This window comes from Protopterus annectens, chromosome 13.part0 (assembly GCF_019279795.1).
Source record: "Protopterus annectens isolate FY-2018-M chromosome 13.part0, PAN1.0, whole genome shotgun sequence".
Lineage (NCBI taxonomy): Eukaryota > Metazoa > Chordata > Ceratodontiformes > Protopteridae > Protopterus > Protopterus annectens.
The window spans coordinates 1368327979-1368350626 of record NC_056747.1 but is presented as its reverse complement, the minus strand read 5'-3'; the positions used below and the strand labels follow the sequence as shown (position 1 = coordinate 1368350626).

Below are 22648 nucleotides of genomic sequence, written 5' to 3'. Positions count from 1 at the left end.
GATGTCATTCTGGAGGCAAGGAGGCCTAATAATAGAAACTCTTATACTGAAAAATGGAAAAGATTCTGTTCCTGGAACCTAACACAGGGGATGGGCACAGCAGCACCCAATTTACCTCAGATTCTTCAATACCTAAGTGAAATGCTTCACAAGGGCCTTTCCTTTTCCTCCATCAAAATCCATGCCTCAGCCATTTCAGCTCATTGCAATACAGAACCACCCCTCTTCTTTCATCCACTGCTGAAGCAATTTCTCAGAGGGGCCAAAAACGTAAGACCACCCAGGAGAGCCCCTACTCCAGCTGGGACCTTACCTTTGTATTGGAAAAGCTCACTCTACCTTCTTTTGAGTCAGTTGCAAATGCAGACTTGAAATTCCTTTCTTGGAAAACAGCCTTCCTTTTAGCCATCACTTTAGCAAGAAGGGTGTCTGAATTACAGGCCCTCATGGCAGTGGAACCTTTCATCATCTTTCATGTGAACAGGGTGTCCCTCAGGACCAATCCCAAGGTGGTATCCAGTGTGGCCCTTAATCAGTCCATTCATTTGCCAACCTTTTTTTCTAATCCACAGAGCAAAGGGGAACGAATACTGCACTCCTTGGACGTGCACAGACAACTTAGATTTTACTTGGACAGGGCTAAACCTCTCAGGAACTCTGAACAGCTGCTGGTTGTATTTGCTGCAGGGGCAGAGGGGAAGGCCATTTCAAAGCAAACCATTTCTAAGTGGATAAGCTATTGCATTCATTTCTGCTATAAGCACCATAGAAAACCTATCCCACAGGGGATAAGACCTCATTCCACCAGGGCTGCATCTACCTCTACAGACTTTCTCAGAGGTGTCCCTTCCTAGGACATCCTAGAAGCTGCTACCTGGAGTTCTGTACATACCTTCACCAAACATTACCACTTGCCAATTTTTTCTAAATCCAGTGCTGGCTTTGCCACTGCAATCTTGCTGGTCCTAATGCTATATAATTGCCTCCTCCCATCCTTAGCTTTGGGAATCTACCCAAATGTGAGGACTGCAGCAGTGAAACACAAAGAACATAGTACAGTTGTGTACACTTACCATAAATGTAGATGTTCGAGTGTATTCACTGTTGCAGTCCTGGTTACCCTCCCTCCAGCCCCCTGACTTCTATTGACTATACCTCTTTTCTTGTTTACTATGCTTAAAGCTTTCTGGTGTATTTTCTTTTTGCTGGAGGTGTAACCTTATATATAATTGCTTCCCATTATGGGGGCACCTGACATCTGGGGCAAGAAAAACTGATAAAATGGCATTGGCTGCATGCTTTATACCCCTGGCATCATGGAAGATGAGACAGCAACCGACACACGACCCATGACTTTGATAATCAAGCCGACTGAGGGCTACTGCAAGCAGATAACCCAAATGTGATGAATGAAACAGGGAATACACTCTAACATCTACATTTATGATAAGTGTATACAACTGTACTTTTTATATACAGGTCAGGCATATTTTTATCAACCAGAGAAGAAGTTGTGGTTAGCAGTTAAAGAAAGATTTAATCTGGGAGGGGAAGACAGCAAGAGTCAAGTGGGATAAGCTGATTCTTCCAATAGAACAAAGCAGTTTGGGATTACCAAATTTGAAGGGATATTTCAGAACTACACAGTTAAGGCTTCTCTACATAGCACAAGCAGAAACCTATAATACAAAGTGGAAAGAGGTGATGATGAAATAGGGGGAAGCTCAAGAAACAAGAAGAGACTGGGATTTGGGATGCAGGCCTTTAAGGAGAGTGACAATTCTACACAATATTATATTCATAAAGTAGCAGTAAGTATTCTAAGAACTAAGCCAAAACAGGACTGGAGAAAGGAGATGCTGCCGATAGGGATTACCGCAATTAGGGACACAGGCAATATACAAGACAGGGCTGGAATTTATTGGAGGAAATTGGCAAAAGAACCAAGGTATTTGGAGCAAATAGAGAGGGAAAGGTAATAGAATGTCAATAGGCCAGGAATTAATTTGGACTGCAGGCTAGAAATTGCCTTCCCCTATCAAGGACTGATATCAAAGTATAGGCAAAGAGAAAGAAATAGGGGGATCCTAAGTGAAAGACCAGCACTGGTAAAATTTAGAGTTTTTAATAGAGCCTAGAACAGAGGCTGCCATTAAAAAAGAATAATTAGTAGACCATATAAAATATTGCATGGTAACTATAAGAATCAATCAGAGGAGGTTAGAAAGGATTGGGAAGAGAGAGTGAGTAAGCAATTCACAAAGAAACAATTGGGGGGGGATATATGTATGTTTCCCCAAATATGCAACAAAGTCTAGAAGATTTAGGATCTTTGCTTGAAAGTATTTACATAGATGTTTTTATACCCCAGGTAGACTCCCAAGAATTTTTCCTTGGGTAAACGGCAAATGTTGGAGGTGTGATGGGGAAGAAAGAGGCAATTGGGAACAAATTTTCTGGGAGTGTAATGAGTTGGCAGACTTTAAAGATTCCCTGCAGACTGCCTTTCAGAGATATTGGGCGAGCAAATTGGTCAAGCTAAGGACATTTATTTTTTTTTTGAGCTATAATACAGAATCGGAATTGCCTATTCATAGTAATGCCTTGCTGAGTCTAATAATGGTGGCTGCCAAAAAAGCAATTACTAAAAATGGAAGTCATGGTCTAAACCAACTTTACTAGAAGTAGTGAATATAGTAACAGAGATAAAACAGCTGGAACTGGGATCTTTAGAAAAGATTAGGAGCAAATCACAGGAAAAATGGGAATTGTGGGAACAATACATGCAGAGGAGAAACAAGGTTTTAAAGAAGGCAGGATTTGAATGAGCTATGTAATGACTGAATAGATTAAAATTTGATTATACATGTTTGAAACCAAAAATGTCAGTATCGTTTTAATTTATATAAATGTACGATTGCTTGTGTCATCCGTGATAATTCAATAAAGATGTTTTGTGTTAAAAAATGACTTCTTGATTACCCTCGTAGTATTGTATATCCCAGTCAACAGCAATCTTCTAGCAGACGCCTACTAGATCCAAATGAATGGATGTTGAAAATAGACGTCTTCCTGGATGTCACCACTCAATAGGGTATCCCCTCTACAGACCTTTTTGCTTCTCTCCACAACAAACAGCTCCTGAGTTTCTGCTCCAGAACACAACAGAAGGGAGCATGGAAAATACATGCCTTCTCCTGCACATGAACTCATTTCCTGTATGGTTTTCCTCCCTCACCCTTGATTCTCAGGGTATTTACAAAGATCAGGACTGCTAGGCATAGCATAATACTAGTAGCCCCCTTCTGGCCCAGACAACATTGATTCTCTGTCCTCCTCACTCAAAAATGTTGTAGTATGTATTTTAAAGTTAAATTTTTATTAGTGAGCTAGTTGCATAACATTTCAGGGAGTGAACTTCACACCCTCTGCACTGCAAAGTTTCTGCTTGGTTTGTTTATGACCCAGTATAGGTTGCATATTGGATTTTCTGAGACTTTGCGGGATACCACGGATTTTTCTTTTTGTCTTAGAGTTCCCATGCAAACCATCGTAGAGGCAGCCACTTGAAATTCTTTACACACCTTTATTAAACATTATAACTTAGAACAGTCTCCAGGGAAGCGTTCACCTCTGCTATCCGACAAAATATTACTTCCTAAACTCACAATAATCACCTCCACCCACAAGGTAGCTTTGGGAATCATCCCAAGAATCAGTACTGCATTATTGACTACATAGAGCAAAGTCTCACTTAATGTAATTGTAGATGTTCGAGTAGGTCAGTGTGGCAGTACATATTCCCACCCTCCTACCCCTTCGACTTTGTAGGGGCCATCACTGTTCCTGTTTCCTTTTTTACCCCTTTGGCTTATCTGAACTGTACTTATTTCTTTGCATTTTCAACCAAAACCAGACAGCTGGGGAGGTTGTGCTGCCCTTGGGCCTCAAACTGCTTCTTTTCAGCATAGAAAGACCTGAAGATGATGCCAACGGACATCTTTCTTATAGCCTGATGTCTGGGCAGTGGTCATTGGACTTCCTTCAGCTTGGGATGATGCTAAGTCTCGTCATGAGCTTCCACACAGCATAAAGGATTAGTACTCCAATAGTGATCTACTCGAACATGTACATTTTTATGGTAAGTGGGACACAACTACTCGAACATCTACATTTTATGATAAGAGAGACACAGCTGTGCTTTTTGCAGCTGGTGAAGAAATATTTTTTCATTGTTTGATTTGCCATGCAAGTTAGCTGTCTTTGTGTAGCTCTGAAGTTAATAACTTTTAGTCTGACTACATTGTTAGTAATAACAAGCCTATAACAGCTGTTTCTTTCTGTTGTGCAGGAACATTTGCTGAAGGAGGGGATGGCATGGATTGATGCTCAGACACCTAAAGAACCGCAGTTCTGGCTCCCAGCACTCTTCACAGAAATTTTCTCACAGGACATCACACCTGAGGAAGCAAAACAGGCCACTTTATAAGGCTCCCTTCCAAAAGGATTTTTAATGAAGGGGATGTAAAAATGGACCCACCATAGACTGCATTCTTAAAGCAGCTGGGGGCAGACATTTCCAACTTCACTGCTGTAGGAAGAGCTGAAAATCAGTAGAGAAGCACCACGTTGCGATATCATAGTATCGACCGAGTTCAGAATATAGAATGGACTTCAGAGAATTGTGTTTATCCCCATAAGAACTGCTCTTTATTTGCTCAGGAATGTAACTGATATACTAGCTGTGTAAATAAAACAACAAAATATTCTCTGTATTTGTGTGCGTCATGCAGTACAAACTTCCAGGTACTTAAAAGAGTTGTGTACTGGCAGTGAGGTTGTGCATTCATGAAGGATTTCACCTTTGCTGTGGGTTTGTCATCTCAAGAAAGTATATTACTAATTAGGTTGTGGGTGACAGAAGAGAAATTGCCTGAAGCCCCTCTTCACCACAAAATAGTAATTTTCTTGCTTCATTTGTTTTTGTTTTTTTTTTTTTTGGAAGAGCGACACTACTTATGTATTTGTGAAGGGTTTGCTTCTCAGTCTTTTGTGACTGGCAACACAACCTCATCTTGAGAATTACATCCCACTGTGTTATAATTAGCCAAAATAATCTGAAATATTTTTATCCAGACAGTAGCCAAGTGGTCATATTAAAGAATGACTCTGCAGGGCTGAAGGCACTCCAGGGCTTTCAGAAATGTGATTTACTGGACAACACTGAGGTATGAGGACCAAACTCTTTATATGGCTGGATTATGACATATCTGGCTGAATGGAGAGGGGCTATTGGTCTACAAGCATTGCGGGGGGGGGGGTTATAAAAAATTAGAGATACTTAGAGATAGATACTTAGATACTTAATTAGAGATCCCAATACTATTCTAGCATGTCCAAAGGTCAGTTGTCAGTCTCCTCTCCGGTCCAGCTGGTAAATCTGGGAATCTTGAGGCAATGTTACAACTGCCTCGTGTACACAGACAACCCTCTTCTCCTACCAACAATTTCCAACACATGTGAGAGATGCAACCATATGGCCAAACTGGAGGCTAAGCTCTCTCAACTCAGTACTGGCGTAACCAGTCAGGAGGAGAAGGAAACCACACTCACTACAATTCCATAGACCTACCACGACAACAAACCAAACACATAAACACACAAAAACATACTCAGAGGCTCTAAATAAAAATCTGCCTAAGCAGCAGAGACCTCCAAAGCAGACACCCAAGCAACCGCTACCCCAAAACAAAACACGTGCAACACATAGCTCACAAAGCCAGTGTGCCGAACAGTCACAGCCCTTAAGGCTAAACAACACACCTGATACACTTGTAATAGGTGACTCTATTGTCAGGCACACTGATGTCCTGCTCACCAGGCTGAACAAGGAGAAGGTCACGGTGAGCTGCCTGTCGGGCGCTAGGATCCGCCACATAACACAAGCACTCAGGTCACTCCAAGGCAAGTACAAATATGACTCGGTCATTGTCCATGCTGGTGTGAATGACCTGAGACGTACCTCCCTGGACTACATGAAAAGAGACATAGAGGAGCTCTCTGCGCATGTAGCCCAGGCCGGTATGACCCTGACCTTGAATAGCATCTTACCCTCACCAAGAATGATGCCACAATATGAAGACAAGATGATCAATTTCAACAATTGGCTTAAGTGTTGGTGTCATTCAAAGGGGATCCAATGCCTGTCAGCCTGGGATGACATGCTCGACAAGCCACGATGCTTCGCTAGGGACGGCTTGCACCTGTCACCCTGGGCTTTGGATATTGGCAAAGGCTCTTGCTACTCCCATAGTGCCTTTTTAGGCAAGGCTCAAAAGACAAACCCACCTCCATAGGTATCACAAGGGATAAGAAACTAAAAGTAATGCTACTCAACGCCAGAAGTCTAAACCTCAAGATGCACGCACTCGAAACTCTCCTTAGCATGGAGAACATCGATATCTGTGCAGTAACAGAAACCTGGTTCAAGGCTTCCGAGAGCACCCCAGCACTACCAGGTTATACCTCATACCATGCTTTTCGGCCCCAAAACTTGGACCGAACCACAAAAGGAGGGGGAGTATCAATATTCGTCAAAGATACCCACACCTCCAGGTTGGTGGCACAGCAGGAAGCATCAGAGACTATCCATGTGCAACTAACTGTGGGTAAAACTGCCTTCCAGTTTATAGCCTGCTACAGACCACCCTCCCAAACACAGGAACCCCACTTGGCCTTCCTGAGAATACTGGAAAATATGAAGGTCTCTCCAAACACCATTATACTGGGTGACTTCAACTACCCAAACATAGACTGGGAGCATTACTCTAGCTCCAACACCCTAGCCCAAAGGTTCCTAGAATTTATAAACTCAAATGCTATGGAACAACTTGTTACCACTCCCACAAGAGGGGAAAACATACTGGACCTGATCATCACCAACATGGGGACACTATGCTCCAGACCAGAAGTGTATCCCTCACTGGTAAGATCAGACCATAAACTAATCTCACTGGATATTCACATCCCGACCCCACCCCCTGCCCAGAAAACCACAGTGAAAAACTTCTCTAAAGCAAATTTCACATGCCTCAAAACCAAGGCGTAATCCTTCAAAACCCCCGGGCCTGTGGAAAATACGGCCCAGACCATAGAATGCGTTTATAAAGGATTCTGCGAACACCTTCAGGAATGCATGGATCATTCAATCCCAAATAAAACCAAGTCCCAATCCTCCAAAGGCAGACGTCCTGTCTGGTGGACCCCAGCCATAAACAAACTATACAATAGAAGGAGGAAGCTACTACATGATAGAGCAAAATCCCAAAAAGGGAAGGCATCTCTGATCAGTATTAGCAAAAAACTACGGGCACTCATAAAATCATCTAAGGCCAACTTCGAGAGAAAAATTACACAGGACACTAAGGATAATCACAAGGCTTTCTTTAGTTATGCTAGGAGCCTGGGTGGTAATTCCCAGATATGCTCAGAATTAGTCCAAAATGACAAAAAATACACCGAGCCCACAGACATTGCCAACATCCTAGCTGACAGGTTCAGTGCAAACTTCTCCCCCCTCTCCCCACCAAAAGGGCAAATATCTATCCCAACAGAGTGTTGCCCCCCTGACATCTCAGATGCTCAGGTAAGAGCCGCCATCTCCAAAGCAAAAAACACAGCATTAATGGGACCAGATGGTGTCCCGGGCTGCGTCCTACATGAACTCCAAGAAGAGCTAAACCCAAACATAAAACTACTGTTCAATCTTAGCATTACTACAGGATATGTACCCAAAGAGTGGTGTACAGCATCAGTGGTCCATCTCCACAAAGGTGGTGCCTCAACGGATCCTGGAAACTATCGCCCCATAAGCCTGACTAGCTTGGTCTGCAAAGCTATGGAAAGGATCATCATGGACCTCATAAATAAAGATATTGGGGACCTACAGACACTGGATCCTACCCAGTTTGGCTTTGTTAAGGGCAGATCCTGCCTCTTAAACCTGGTCGATTTCTTTGAAACAGTCACCAAGGCCATTGATGAGGGGAAGGTGGTCCACACAGCCTACCTGGACCTCAAAAGCCTTCGATACAATACCCCACTCGGGCATTATAGATAAGCTCACCAGCTTAAATATAAACCCCTATGTCACTAGATGGGTTGCAAACTGGCTCAAGGACAGAACCCACATGGTTAGAATTGCTGGAGCCATGTCAGACTCCAAACCAGTTACAAGTGGCATCCCACAAGGCTCAGTCCTGGGACCTCTCTTGTTCGGTATATATTTCTCGGCAGTACAGGCCAACACGGAAGGACTGTGGCTGACCAAGTTCGCAGATGACTGCAAACTGGGCGCCATAATCAACTCTCCAGCTGACACAAGCATCCTCCAAAAGGGCCTCATAGAAACAGACAACTGGTGCCAGAGCCATAGCCTCAAGCTAAATGCCAAAAAGTGTATAGTCATCCCCTTTGGCAAAAACAAAGTGCCCACAAATTACCGCATAGGTGGTAATCCATTAAGTACAGAAGAAGTCATTAGGGACCTGGGGACCCAAGTTTATAGCAATCTCTCATTTGACAACCACGTGGCCAAAGTGGTTAGAAAAACATTTTATATAGCCCACCTAATCATGAAGGGATTCACATCTAGATCAGGGAGGTCATCGCCTCTTTACTCATCCCTCATCAGGCCCATAATTGAGTACAATGCCCTTTTGGGATGTACCTTACCAGACACCTGCAGCAACTGGAAAGACCCCAAAAGTACCTCACCAAGAGGATCAAAGGGCTCAAACAGATGCCATATGCTGCCCGGTTAAAGAAACTCCAGCTCTACTCAGTGGCATACCGCCTGCTCAGAGGCGATCTGTGCCTGACGTATAAAGCCATGTCCAACCCGGAATTAATGGACATGCTGCACCTCAGGAAATCCAAATCCCATCGAGCTACGCGCTCGAGAGACTTGAACCTCAGCACTGAAATAAATAGGACATGCTAGAGGGACAGATTCATAATCCAGAGGCTCCCTTCACTCTGGAATAAAATCCCAGTCCAGGTTAGGCAGAGTCCCACATTGACTGTCTTCAAGAGGAATCTTGATGAGTGGATGGGAGATCGTAGGTTTACCCCGGGTATCACTTCTGTGTCACTGTTAGACAGAGGCACAGTATACTAACCTCAAAAAAAGGCATAGCAAAGTTAATTTAAAATGGGTGGTGAAAGCCAAACACACTCTGGCTAGGCTTATAATTGCCCTAGGGCAGATAGCCTAGTATGAACCTATGAACCTATAAGATACCCACTGAATGAAAAACAGTTAGAGCTGTTGTAGTGAATTAGGGAATCTTATGCAAGAGGATAAGGAAAATTACAAACAAGTCTTGCTGCTGTTCGAGACGAGATTAAAAAAACAACAATCCTTGGTTTGGAGGTTACTGAAGGTAAATGGTCTGGTGAACCCAGCCAGCAGGGGGCAGTCAAGCATTTTCCTGTATTGTGATTGACTCATTGAAGAGAGCAGTAAATATAAGCCCAGCCTGGTCTTGCACTGTGATAGGCTTATAGCTGGGGTACGGTTGCTAGAGATAATCACAACCTGATTCTGTATCACATTTGGGTCAGAGATAAGGTGACTAGAGGTAGTCCTAGTCTGAGTGTAATCTTAATGTTATGGGGTCATACCTGAAATGGGCAGGGATAATTCACATAGATCAGCAAAACGTTTAACTGTGCAACTGATGGGGATAAAGTGATGAGACTAAGGCTGAACTTTCTTTTCTTCCCTTTCCAGTTGGGCCTCTCTATTAACTTCCCCCTTTTTCAGTTGTTCTTAATAGGGGTACAAGACTGGCCTGTAATTATGCCTTGTCCAAGGGCATTATATGTTATGTCCTACATCTTCATAAGTTCCTTGGCATGCTACTCAAGCCACTCCCACCCTGCATTGGACTAAATGGCAGAAATGGTCCACAGTTCTACAAGAACCTAAAACTTCACACGTTTATAAAGCTAAGAACATTCCTTCATGGCTGATCTGCAGCTGAGATTACCACTGAAGGAGGTGACCCTGCAGAACCTGCCCCACCACCACGACCAGAAGGAGACATGCAAGCACAGCTTTTTCTCTCTCTGGCCAGTCTTCTAATGCCGCCGTCATTATTTGACCAAGGGACATTAGCAACAGAGTTACATATCCTTCTGCTGGCACTAGCAGGCCTGCAGTATTTGACCAAGGGACATTAGCAGCAGAGTTAGACATCCATCCCCCGGCACTAGTAGGCCTGCAGTAAAGGCATTATGAATTTCATTAAAGATTATGAAATAACTAAGTGCATTGAATGTCCCCAGATAACTCAGGGTATGTTAAAAGAAAATTTAATAAAATTAAAAACTCTACATGAAGAGGTCTTAACAATATCCCTGCAATATTATATTAAATTTTTTAAAGTTCTCTTGAACCTCTATCATTCAGTTATTGTACCAAATTCACTGAAAGACTATAGCCAAACTATCCACTTATGCGGTACTGACAAGGGCGATAAGAAGGCCAAATCATGCATGTCCAGAGCTAGTGGGGTATGGCTTTATTGGCCTGAATGTAATCATAAAGAATTATAAAGTAAAAAAAAAAAGTCATGGGCATTCAGAAACCATGTAGCTGAAACACTTGATGTCCTTAAGGGGTCATTTGCATATGTCCCATGGACCTCCATTATAGGAGGTCTAAGGTATCATACAGTGAAAACTCTGGCTGGATTTTTACCAAATGGTTTCTCTTTGTGACCTTTTTACCCTTTCATTAAGTTGTTAGTTTTTTCTTCATTACTCAGCTTCATGAGTGTGACTGAACACTGAGTAACATAGTGTGTCGGGAGTGCAACTGAACACTGAGTAGCATAATGTGGCAGGAGTGCAGCTCATGAAGCTGAGTAGCATAGTGTGTCTGAACAGTGAGCAACTCAGAGGGGCAACAGTGTGACTGGACATGAAGTAACATAGTGTGGCAGGACTGCGACTGGGATACTGTAAATTCTAGTTTGGGATTAGATTCCTACAGTGTTGATTGAGTGTTGGGAAGGAAGGAAATGTCTCGTCCCTTTCTTATGTTCTACCTTTCAAGTGGCTTGCCATTGCATTAAATGTAGTTGTGTTGTAGCTTCCTCTAGAGCTGCTGCATTTGATTCTGTTTCTGAGACATTACTCTTAGCTTCATCTTCAGCCTGTACCTGATGACATTAAAGCTACATTGTTGCATGCCCCTCTTGATAATGAGTACCTTTTTGGCTCCGATGCTGCTGAGCTTTTTAAGTCCCTCCAGGACAAAGGTAAGACCTTACAGGAATTGAAGCATACTTTTGTTTCTCATATCCCTAAATTACCCATCCAATTGAAGACTGTCTCACCCTCCACTCAAAGGTAAAAAGGGTTCTATATGTGTACACCCTGCTACAAATACTCTGACTCCTAGTTAGATGTTTCCTTTTCAAGACAAACCTGGTTTTGACAGTTTGCCTCCCCTTTCCCTAGGTAAGGTTCCTTTATCCCTTTGTCTCCATCTGTCCCTTCCCAATACATTATGGGTCATTCAAGACTCTTCAGTTTTGCCTATTATCTGCCAAGGATATTTAATGATGTGGAAATCCCTTCACACTTTGCTGGGAAATCCCTCAACTCCTCAGGAAAAGCTTCCTTTCTTTCCAGAACTACTTCAGGACCCTGCTCAGAATGGACAGGATTTATTCCAGGTTGTTCTTGTTTCCCAGTAAGGAAAGCACCTGGCGATCCATTATGGACCATTCTTAGCTCAACACCTTTCTAAAGTTCCCTTCCTTTCAGATGTCCCTTCAAATCCCGCTTCCTCTCCAGGATTTCTTGGTATCTCTAGGTCAAGGATACCTATCTTTACATTCCCATCCAGCCCCTTTTCAAGAAATTTTTAATTTTTTCTGTTTCTGCTTTGCATTTTCAGTTCTCTACTTTGCCCTTTAGTCTCTGTACTGCCCAAGAGTATTCACCAAGTGCCCCACTCCTGTCATTGCCTTCTGCAGGATGAGAGGGGTGCCTTTTTTAAAGGTCTGAACACTACCTTCCATCCTTGCTGCTGCTACTTGGACTTTTGTGCATACCATCACTAAACATTACAAGTTGGACATTGTTTCCAAAGTGAGAGCTGGCTTTGCCAGAGCTATCCTGCATGGGGTTCAAGAGGGCTCTTCTGGGCCTTCCTCCTCCCAGGCTTCCTCTTGAACATTTTTTTACTCTCCCATATTTATACTCTTCCCCATTCACTCCAGTGCAACTATTTTGAGTGTGTACCTTTAACTCCTAGTGGATGTGGCCTGAGCCTTTAAAAATTAAATTATCACCTTACAATTCTAACAAATACTCATTGACAGAGGTCAAATATCAATACAATTGTGTTTGCCATCATGTATGCTTCAAGATAAAATATTTTTAAACCTTGTATGTAGCATGGTTTTGGAATTATTAATGCAAATATTGCATAAGTAATATTTGACGCCTAGAGGAGCAGTAGGAGTTAACTGCAGATGCACCTGGAGGTGTCACTCGGATGTAATAAGAGTACTGCAATAGTGATATGGAAGGACATAGTAGAGTTGTGTAAAATCTTAACATTAGATGTCCTTCTCTTCACTGTTGTAATACTCCCTCCCTCCTCCTACTCCGCCCTATTTCATTTTTTTTTCCTTCTGGATGCACATGTTCCTCCTGGGGCTTTTCAGTTATGAGACGTACATTCATGTGTCACCTTTATGCCCTACACCTTGCACAAGGAGCATATGCATGATGTATGACATCTATAAATTCCAAAGGCTATGGTATACTGGCCAGACATTTGGCTACCCTCGACAGGAGATTCCTTCTGTAAAGAATACTGCAACGGTGAAGAGAATACAAAGAACAATAAATCAGATAGCAGACATACTTCAGCAATGCAGTGACAGACAGGCCCCCTGTATATACACAACACAACAGAAGAGTTCAACCATACAGTAAAATTCATAGTTACATGCTCACATTTCCTTTTGCCCAGATTCCTATTTATTTATTTGCAGGAAACTCTGTTTTGAAGTTAAGAGCAGCTAAATTATAATTTTTTTTACCATTTCCAAATAGATCTTGGTCTTCCAGCTTCCCAAAAGGTAAAAACTGGTTATATAGCTATTATACAAAAATTAATTAGTTTAATGTTCGTTTATTAACAACTTGAAGTATACTGTGAATTTTACTTTGAGAAAATCAAGTGATAGAATAATGATTTGACCAATGAGAGAAGGCCAGAAGGTTTTAAATTGTTGTTATGGGCATTTTCTTGTAGTTCTGATGAAGTATGAGATAAGAGCTAAACTGTTTTTATTTTTTTTTGGTTTGTGAATAAACATCTTTATCTGATCTCCTTTTAATTCTTCCTCATGAATGGTTCTAGGGTCTGATCCTTGGAACCAACTCAGCCACATCTAAAAGACTTGGGATCCAAAACTCGAGCTCCTCCCTTTATCTACAATGCTCTTTTCCATCCCAACCCCTCAGATCTCGTTTGCCGCCACCGAGATAGGGCAAACGATCCAAACTCATACAGTAAGCTAGTAAATATTGGTATTATTTTGACTTTTTTCTTGTCTATAGCTATTTTATTCTGGTTACTGACAACTTTCATTCCTCCCTCCAATTATTTTCTGGTTCTAGGATCTTTTCTGGTTGTTTCTATTTTTTTCTAGTACCATTCTTGGTACTTGGGCCCGTGCAGTTTTTATAATCCTGTAATTTGGTAATTTTCCTTGTATCCAAAAAAAAAAAAATATATATATATATATTTCCTTGTCAAAAAAAAATAGTAGAGTTGTGCGTAGTAATAACTTCTTCAGGTTTTCAATTTTTACATGTCTCAACCTTTTCATTCTTCAGGTTACAACTATTTATTTTTTTATTGAATATGTCTGAGAAACCAACGGGTTTCAAAAAGTGCACTTCCTGTGGTCATAAGATCCTCAGTTCTGTTGCTGACAAGAAGTGCATATATTGTCTTGGAGCTGCCCACCTTCATTCATCTTGCACTGTTTGTGCAACATTTAATCCTAGGGAGCTCTCAGGCTGGAGAAACAAATTGATTTTAAAAGGGCTTCTACCAGCTGACATTGGAGCATAAACCCCCTCTAATACTTTGCAGTCAACCTTGGAGTCCAGGAAAAGGCCTATTCTGAGATCTCTGAGGGCTTCCTCGGAACCCTCTGAAAACTTAAAGAAACTCTCGGATACAACTTCTTTGGATCCGAAGACTTAAAGTTGACCCCAAGATCCAAAACACTCTTCGGATCTGACTGGTTCAGTTCAAGCTATCAGCTCTCCTGCTCTATCCACCTCCTCCTTGGATCCTAAACCCACGGATCTGACCAGCAGAGGTTGCACACCTGAATTTGTGTTGAAGCCAGTTTCTCCAGCTCTTCATCACAGTTATTTGAAACTCCAAGGAAACATTCATGGCCCCTATCCATTGCTTCATCCAGATCTGTGAGGAGTTTGACAAAGGCAGACATGAACAGGATGACGCAGAGATTTTACAGGGCTCACATCCAAATGGGGTCCTCCCAGCTTTGTCCCTTCTTGGATCCACGAGTGCTTCTTTCCAGCCAATTCTTTTTCCTTCTCTGATCCAACCTGCAGTTTCAGAGTCCCGGGATCAAAGATCCCCAAGAGGTTCAGTGTCTGATTCAAGGGACATTCCCTCCTTGACTGCCTCTGTATCCCTGATCATCCCTGCTCTGATTACCTTCAGATCAGAGCAGATCTCAAATCTATGAGGTTGGCAATGAGTCTGAGGTGGTTGGCTTCAGCTCGTACTTTGGCTCTATCCCTTACCTGCAATGCTTCGGCCGTGGACAGCTCTGGTCTAATTCGTTCTGGAGGGTCCAACCTTGCTTCTTTGGCAGCTTCAGCTCAAAGTGAGGGGAGGTTTCCCCTGGGTCAGTCAGCCTTTTAAATAATGGAAAGGGCTTTCTCTTTGCATAGAGAGACATCCTGTCCGATCTTGTATCCTGTTCCTTGCCCCTTGTTGGGTCCAAGCTCTGAGCCCATCATTTCTGCTCCTAAGAATCAGCCAGTTCCAGGATGCCTCCATTTAGGTTTCCCAAAGGGAGCCCCCCCCCATCTTCCAACACCTCTCCCAAACATCCCACTCCTCCCTCATTAGACCAAATAATTGAGTATAACGTCCAGTTTGGTATGTACCTCTCCAAACACCTGCACCAACTGGAAAGGCCACAAAACTACCTCACAAAGATAATCCATGGCCTCCAACACCTGGCTGTGTGGACAGGCTTAAATTGCTATCATTCTACTCGGTATTGTACATATTGTTCAGAGGTTATCTGTGTCTTGCCTACAAGGCACTCTCAGACCCTGCCCTACTAGAGATGCTCCAGCCTTGTTCTTTACCCGCTCGAAAGGCCTGAATCTAATATGCATCAACAAAACCTGCTTTGTCTCCCTGAAGCTGCCCCATTTCTGGAATAGACTTCCCATACATGTCAGAGTACCTTGCTGACCCTCCAAGCACAACCTTGATGAGTGAATGGGAAACCACAAATTTGTTCCAGAGATACCACTTGTGTCCCTCATTAACAGGGGCAACAAGTGCTGACTGACATTTCTTTTTGGGATAAACTCTTGGCTAGGCTTGTAAGGGCCCCAGGGCCATTAGCCTAATAACCTCCTATGATCCTAAGAGGTACCTCAGAAGTGATCGTGCAAGAGGAGGCCTTTAAACTCCCCCTATGGAGTCTCTCACATAATGGAAATTCACAAACAAAATGGTGGCCGTTCTTCACAATCTCCATCTCCTGAGGAATTGGTGTTCCTGGAGGCTTTCGGGGCTGGCCCATGTATGCCTTGTGTGACCCCCCCCCCCAGCAGATGTACTTATTGAAGTGGTTTCCTGCCAGGCTTAGAAGAAACTGGACACTGTTGAGCCCATTCCCAAGTGCCCACACAAATTCTTAGATCCCCATTCAGACAAACCTCACTGGAGCAAGGGAATCTCAGTCAATGCCATTGTGGTGGTGGCAGCCACTAAGAAGGAGCTGGCTGAACAAAGTTCCTCTGTCCATCTGCCAAACAGGGAATCTAGAGTGATGATTTGGAAAGCACATATATGCTTTAGCCATTTTTCCTCTGAGGTCGTAAAATTACTTGGCACATTTTACTCTCCTACAGAGAGCTTTGATCAAGGAGCTTTCAAACTCTCTCACTGACTCCATGTCTGTGGAGTATCTCAAGAAGGTTTCTCCTCAATTGGCTACACACTCAACCATTTCCAATTCATCGATGAGGCTGATCTCCCATACAGCAAAGGGTGCCTCACAAGCAGCCGGCTTGGGCATAACCATTAGGAGACATGCCTGGATGAGGTTATGCAACTTTGCAGAATCTTTTAAGGTGTCATTTGTTAATACCCCCTTTAACGGTTCCTCCTTATTAAGACCATCAGTGAAAGATATGCTCATCCTCAGTGAGCACGAGGAAAAGACCCTGTATGCCACTGGAATCAAATTTTTTACCCCCCAATGTACCTTCTTTATGAACCAGCAAGGTAGTAAGAAGATGTGACTCTGTAAATCTCAGGGACCTTTTCAGGACTCACGTGGGGAGACTTCTTCCAGAGGCAGAGGAGGATTTAATGGAAGACGTCATTCCAGATGCAGAGGGTTCCACAAAATTAGGACCTGTCAGAGGAGTCTCTGAAACCCTATTAGTGCTACTGAAGTGTTGCTTGACTGTCCTCCTCTGGAGGCAGTTGGGGGTCATTTTTCCCTGCACCTGGATGCTTAGACAAACATTACAAACAATTCCTGGGTGCTAAAAATCATATCCATAGGTTACTTCATACCCTTTTCTCTTCCACCTCCTGTCCAAAGGAGGAAACTCCCTGATGTTCCACCCAGTCAGAGGGAGTACACAGCTCAGGAAATGCAAAAGCTGCTACAAAAGACAGTCATCAAGGAGGTCCCACTTGAACAGATATGTCCCGTTTTCTTTGGCACAAAAAAAAAAAAAAGAAGTGGGAGTAAGTTCCAAATCCTAGGAACAATTTTGGATCTAAGCAATTTGAACCAGTTTGTAAAGAAGTAGAAGTTACAGATGGTTATGGTTTAATCCATCCTACCTGTTTTGCACAGGGACACTTGGATGTGATCTATAGATCTCCAGGATGCGTACTATCGTGTCAGAACAAATAGGTGGTCCAGAAGACATCTGCACTTTTGGCTGGGAGTCAGTCACTACCAGTTGACAGCAGTGCCCTTTGGGCTCACCACAGCCCCCCAGGTGTTCACCAAATGCATGGTAGTGGTGACAGCTCACTTGAGACTCCATGTATACCAAATGTTTCCCTGTTTGGATGATTGGCTCCTCACCGCACCATCCATGCATCAACGTCTACAAGTCAGGGATTACTTGGTCCAGATCTCCAACGACTTGGGCATCTCAATAAACTATGCCAAATTTAACCTAATGCCTGCTCAGACTCTGGAATTTATTGAACTTAACTGAATACTATGACTCAAGTAGCATCATTACCTCTTCATCGCATTTCATCATTGAGAAATCAGGGCAGACCTGTACTGTCTCATCTGTCCCCAGCAGCAAAATTGGTACTACAAGCTCTTGGATCAATGTCAGCTGTCATTCTAGTTCCTCTAGCAAGATTCTTTATGCGAGTCCTTGAACAGACTTTGGTGGTGCAGTAATCCATTCTTTGCCAGCCTCTAGCATTCCCCATAAGACTGACTCCAATCTGTACAGTGACCACGGATGCTTCCCAACTTTTTGGGGGGGGGGGTTAGGGCATTTTCTGTGAAAGATGGTCCAAGGCATATGATCCCTCTCGGAGACCAAGTTGCATATCAATGTCCTACAGATGAGGGCAGTCCTTCTAACTTTGCAAGCCTTTCAAGATGTCCTCCATGTAGGGAATATTGCAGTCCACACAGACATGTCACTGGTTTGGTATATTAACAAACAAGGAGAAACCCACTCCTACCCATAGTGCAGAGAGGCCTGAAGGGTTTGGGAATGGGCAATCTCTTCAGAGCACTCATTGCAGCACATATACTGGCAAAAACCAAAACACCAGTGGACAAACTCATCAGGTCCATTCTGATCCCTCATTGAAACAGTAATGAATATGATCTTCAGCTGCTGGAGCCAGCCTTGCCCATCAACAAGTAGAGCAAGTACTTTGCTCTGATCCCCCTGGCGGGGGGGGGGGAGTCACAGAGGGATGCTCTGATTCATAATTGGCCCCTGGGTTTCTTCTGTGCATATCCCCCTCTTCCTCTGATTCTGAGCTTTCTACAGAAAGCAAGCAGGCTGAAGAGCTCAGTCATCATCATTGTCCCCTTCTGGCCTCTGCAGGTTTGGTTCTCCTTCCTCTGGTCTCACTTGAAATATCCTCCATGGATACTGAAACCCACTCAGGATCGCCTATCTCATCCATCAGGAATTCAACATCCCAATCTCCACACCCTCAAGCTGACAGCATGGTTTCTCCAATTCCAGTGGTAGTCAGATGGTTCAGACTCGCTTCTCCAGTTCATGCTATTATTTTGGACTCTCAGAAAGCAGCCACCAAGAAGGTCTACAGAAGCAAATGAAAAGGATTTTCTATTTGGGCTTCCAAATAGAATATTGACCCCTTTTCAGCACCTACTTTGCCCATTCTTCTTTTTCTCACCACTCTTTTTAAGAAAGGGGCTAGTTTTTCAACTATTAAACTTAAATTGGCAGCCATATCTAACTTCCACACTGGTAATGAATTATCCCTGACATATTCCAGATTATGTAAAGCTTTCATGAAGGGAGTCTTCCTCCTTAGACCTGCAATTAAGGATCCCTCTCATCCTTGCAATTTGACTGTGGTCCTTCAGGGGTTAACTCAAAAAACCTTTGAACCAGTGGACACATAAGATATGAAAATTCTTTCTTGGGAAACAATATTTTTAGTAGCTATCACTTAAGAAAAAAAAAAAAAAGAATTTCTGAGTTATAAGCCTTATTGGCTGGGCCTCTGTACATTATGTTCCATAAGGATAGGGTGTCTCTTCAAACCAACCCTTCCTTTCTGTCTAAAGTGTTTATGGAGACTAACATTAATCAGTACATACAGTTACCAGTTTTCTTTCCAAATTTTACTAACAAAGGTGAATATATGCTGCACCTGCTTTATCTTCACAGAACAAACAGTACAGGAAGTCTGATCAGCTCTTTGTCTTTTCGCATAACCACTTGGGTCAAGCAGTTTCCAAAATTAGTTTAGCCAAATGGATTACCGATTGTATTTCTCTGGTTTGGAGTTGTCTCATCCTAGAGGTCACTGAATGAGATATATGGCTACTTCATATGATTTTTCCTCAAGAACTTCCATTGATGACATCCACGCTGCATCCACTTGGTCAAAGACTCGTACCTTTGTTACACATTACAAACTAGACATGGTCTCCAGAAGCAGACCTTCCTGTGGTTTGACAGTGCTCCAGGATGCCTTTCCTTGAGGGCCTCCCAAGACTTGCATAGCTGGGGGTCTCTGACCCATTTGTAAGGAAGAATGAAAAGGACATCAGACTTTGAAGTTATGCTACCTTAACTTAGCATCGGTGTTGTCCATTTTCATTCTTTCTCACCTTTCCTTCCAGCCATCCCCTGGCCCTGTCACTCCTAGATCTTTGGATAATATTGGAACCATTGTGTTCATGGAATGAACCTCACAGTCTCCTTGTGTCTCTTCTATCTCTATAACACAGTAGTGGTAAGACAGCAAACTTGATCTGAGGGGTTAGTGATGGAATAAAGCATTATAGGTGGAGGAAAGAGCTTGAGTTTTGGATCCTAAGTATTGTAGATGTGGCCAAGTCAGATGCTAGACCCATTTGTGAGGAAGAATGAAAATGGACAACACACGCACCAAATTATGATAAGTACATAACGTCTAATTATTACTGTGTGTGTGTATATATATATATATATATATATATATATATATATATATATATATATATATATATATATAAAATCATGTTTCCTGCTTGCAACTTGTTCTGAATTTATTTTTTTCTAAATGGTCCTTTAGGCACCTGTTTACTGAGGACATGCAGCAAGTACTAATGGAAGCAATAGTGGATGCCAACATAACTAGTACCCATTCAGGCTAGTTGTTCTCCTTTTTTACAATATTTTTGTGAGTTACTTGCCTGTTGCCTTTTGTACTCCTACATCAAGATGTATTTATTGGCCATTTCAGCATGTCTGAGTGGATACTCGCATCAAAATGTTTTTGAAAGAGATTTTACTGAAGAGGCCTACAAGAAAACTAGTGGTGGTCTTGCTTGGAATCTTAATTTTGTAACCAAAATCCAAAAGCACACTTGTTCCCCGTCTATCACAATAAAGCAACCAGTACTTCATGTTCATTAAATAGAAGTATCAATTAACTAAAAAAAATTTCAATTTTATATTGAAAATGTTATACATCATATGTGTAAAAATGGATATCAAATATTTAATAAAATTATAAAATGCAAAAAGTCAAACAGAACAAGTGAATCATTTCATGACCTCCCCAATAAATTATTAATGGAGTTTTTTTTTTTTTTCATTTAGACCAAGGGACAGCAGCATTTAGCAAAATCTGCCAATATAGTTCCGAAAAGTCTGAGTTCCACCTCTACTATTTGGATGAACTTCCTCCAAAATTATATATATATATATATATATATATATATATATATATATTTTTTTTTTTTTTAATCTACAAACAGTCTGGCATGTTTACTCAATGTATTCTTCTGATCTCCTCCTTTATAGCGTAACAATGCTGGTAAATCCTTTGTCTAAAAACCTGCTCTGTCTTTTTTGTGTAAAAGACATAAAGCTAGGTTTACCAAAACTATGTCTACCATTAGCGGTAATAGCTTTAGGATAATCCACTATTGTAATATTTCTAGTTACATTGATGAACCAACATTGAGAACAAACAGGGAGTGTATAAATATCTGGGAATTGATGAAGGATCAACAATAAAACATGAACAAATGCAAATAAAACTTGGGAATATTTTAGAAGACTAAAATTAATACTGAAAACAGCTCTGCCATCTAGGAATTAAGTCCAAGCTATAAACCAATTTGATCTTCCTGTCTCAAGTTGCTGTTTTGGAGTGACTGGCCCCAAAAGGTATTGGATTATTTGGACAGGAAAACAAAAAAAAATGCTTCATGCTTATCAAATGATGTATATAAATCAATGTATACCAAAATTATATATTCCTTGTTCTGAAGGACGTGCAGGGCCTCCTCAAAATTGATCACACATATAGATCTACAATCATAAGACTGCTGACCTCACAATATTCAACCAAAGTAAGAGTTTTAAAGCATGAGGAGAATAAGTCTAAGATGATGTCCCTGCTTAGTCTAGCAGAAGCATATCAGCATCAAGTGGGAATGGAAATCAAACCAGCAGTAGAAGAAAAATCAGGCAGTAACTCGTGCCATAAAACAAAAGAAAGAATATAAGGTGAAAAATGATCAGATGAGAAGGCAAGAAACATAAATATAGTTGCAAATACCGAAAACTCTTAGAACTACCAAATGCAAGAATGGTTAAGTAGAGATGAATTTAAACCAAACGATGAAAAGTTAATATCGGTGGCCCAGGACAGTGGACTATGTACATCTTAGTTTACAAAGTCCAGTGAACATTTGGGGGAAACAGTCACATTATTGTTGCTGGGTGTGATACACTAATCGCAGAAGGACTGTATACTGAAAGGCTTAATAATGTGGCAAAACTGTTGCATAGCTGAGAAGCACTGAATGAGCCACAAAGCATTATAGAAAATTATGTTTATATCACATGGGGAGGGGTAGAACCTATTTTTCAGAAAATATTTCCATAAACAAAAAACATGTGGATCAAAGAAATATGTGCCCACCCATAGTGCTACCATATGCTAAAGGGGTGAGTGATATGAGAAATGTTATCATCAACAATTGGCATATTTTGGAGACAGACACTAGCTTCTCAGAATTCTTGGAAAGAGGTCCAAGATTTGTGTACAGCAATATGAAGAATTTAAAACAAAGAATGTCTCATCAGAGAGTAAATGTTCCATCTATTTTGGGAACTAGTGGTACAACAAAGTGTAATCATTGTAATTTTTGTCAATTTATTGATGAGTCCAGATATTTTCAGCACCCTGAAACATGTCATCTATGGAGCATTAGGGCTAGTGCCAGTTGCTCCACCAGGAATGTTGTTTCTTTAGCTCACTGTTGTAGGTGTTTTAAATTTTACGTAGGGAAAACTAACAGAAGTCTCAAAGAAAGGATTAGAAATCATACTTATTGCACTCGCAAAGGCTATGAATATAGTTAAAACACTTAGTTGGTTAATAAAGTAGATGACTTGGAAAATAGGGAGAGGAGAAATAACATCAGGATTTTCAGATTACCTGAAAACACAGAAGATGAGGACATTATTTCCTTTTTATCAAGCTGGATCCCTGACTTTTTAAATTTAAAAGAAGGTCTTTCCTTTGGCATTGAAAGAGCACACAGAGCTCTTGGGGAAACCT

The 22648-nt window shown here is 41.9% G+C and overlaps 1 protein-coding gene across 1 annotated transcript in view; it reads left to right on the top strand.

Moving 5' to 3' along the window:
• The window catches only part of SNF8 (SNF8 subunit of ESCRT-II), a 362588-nt gene extending 357813 nt beyond the window's left edge, over positions 1 to 4775 (top strand). The window contains exon 8 of the mRNA XM_044055396.1: positions 4352 to 4775. Within this exon, the coding sequence (XP_043911331.1) occupies positions 4352 to 4489 (138 nt within the window). The 3' untranslated portion in view covers positions 4490 to 4775. The remainder of the gene's footprint in view (positions 1 to 4351) is intronic.
• Positions 4776 to 22648: the final 17873 nt, after the last annotated feature.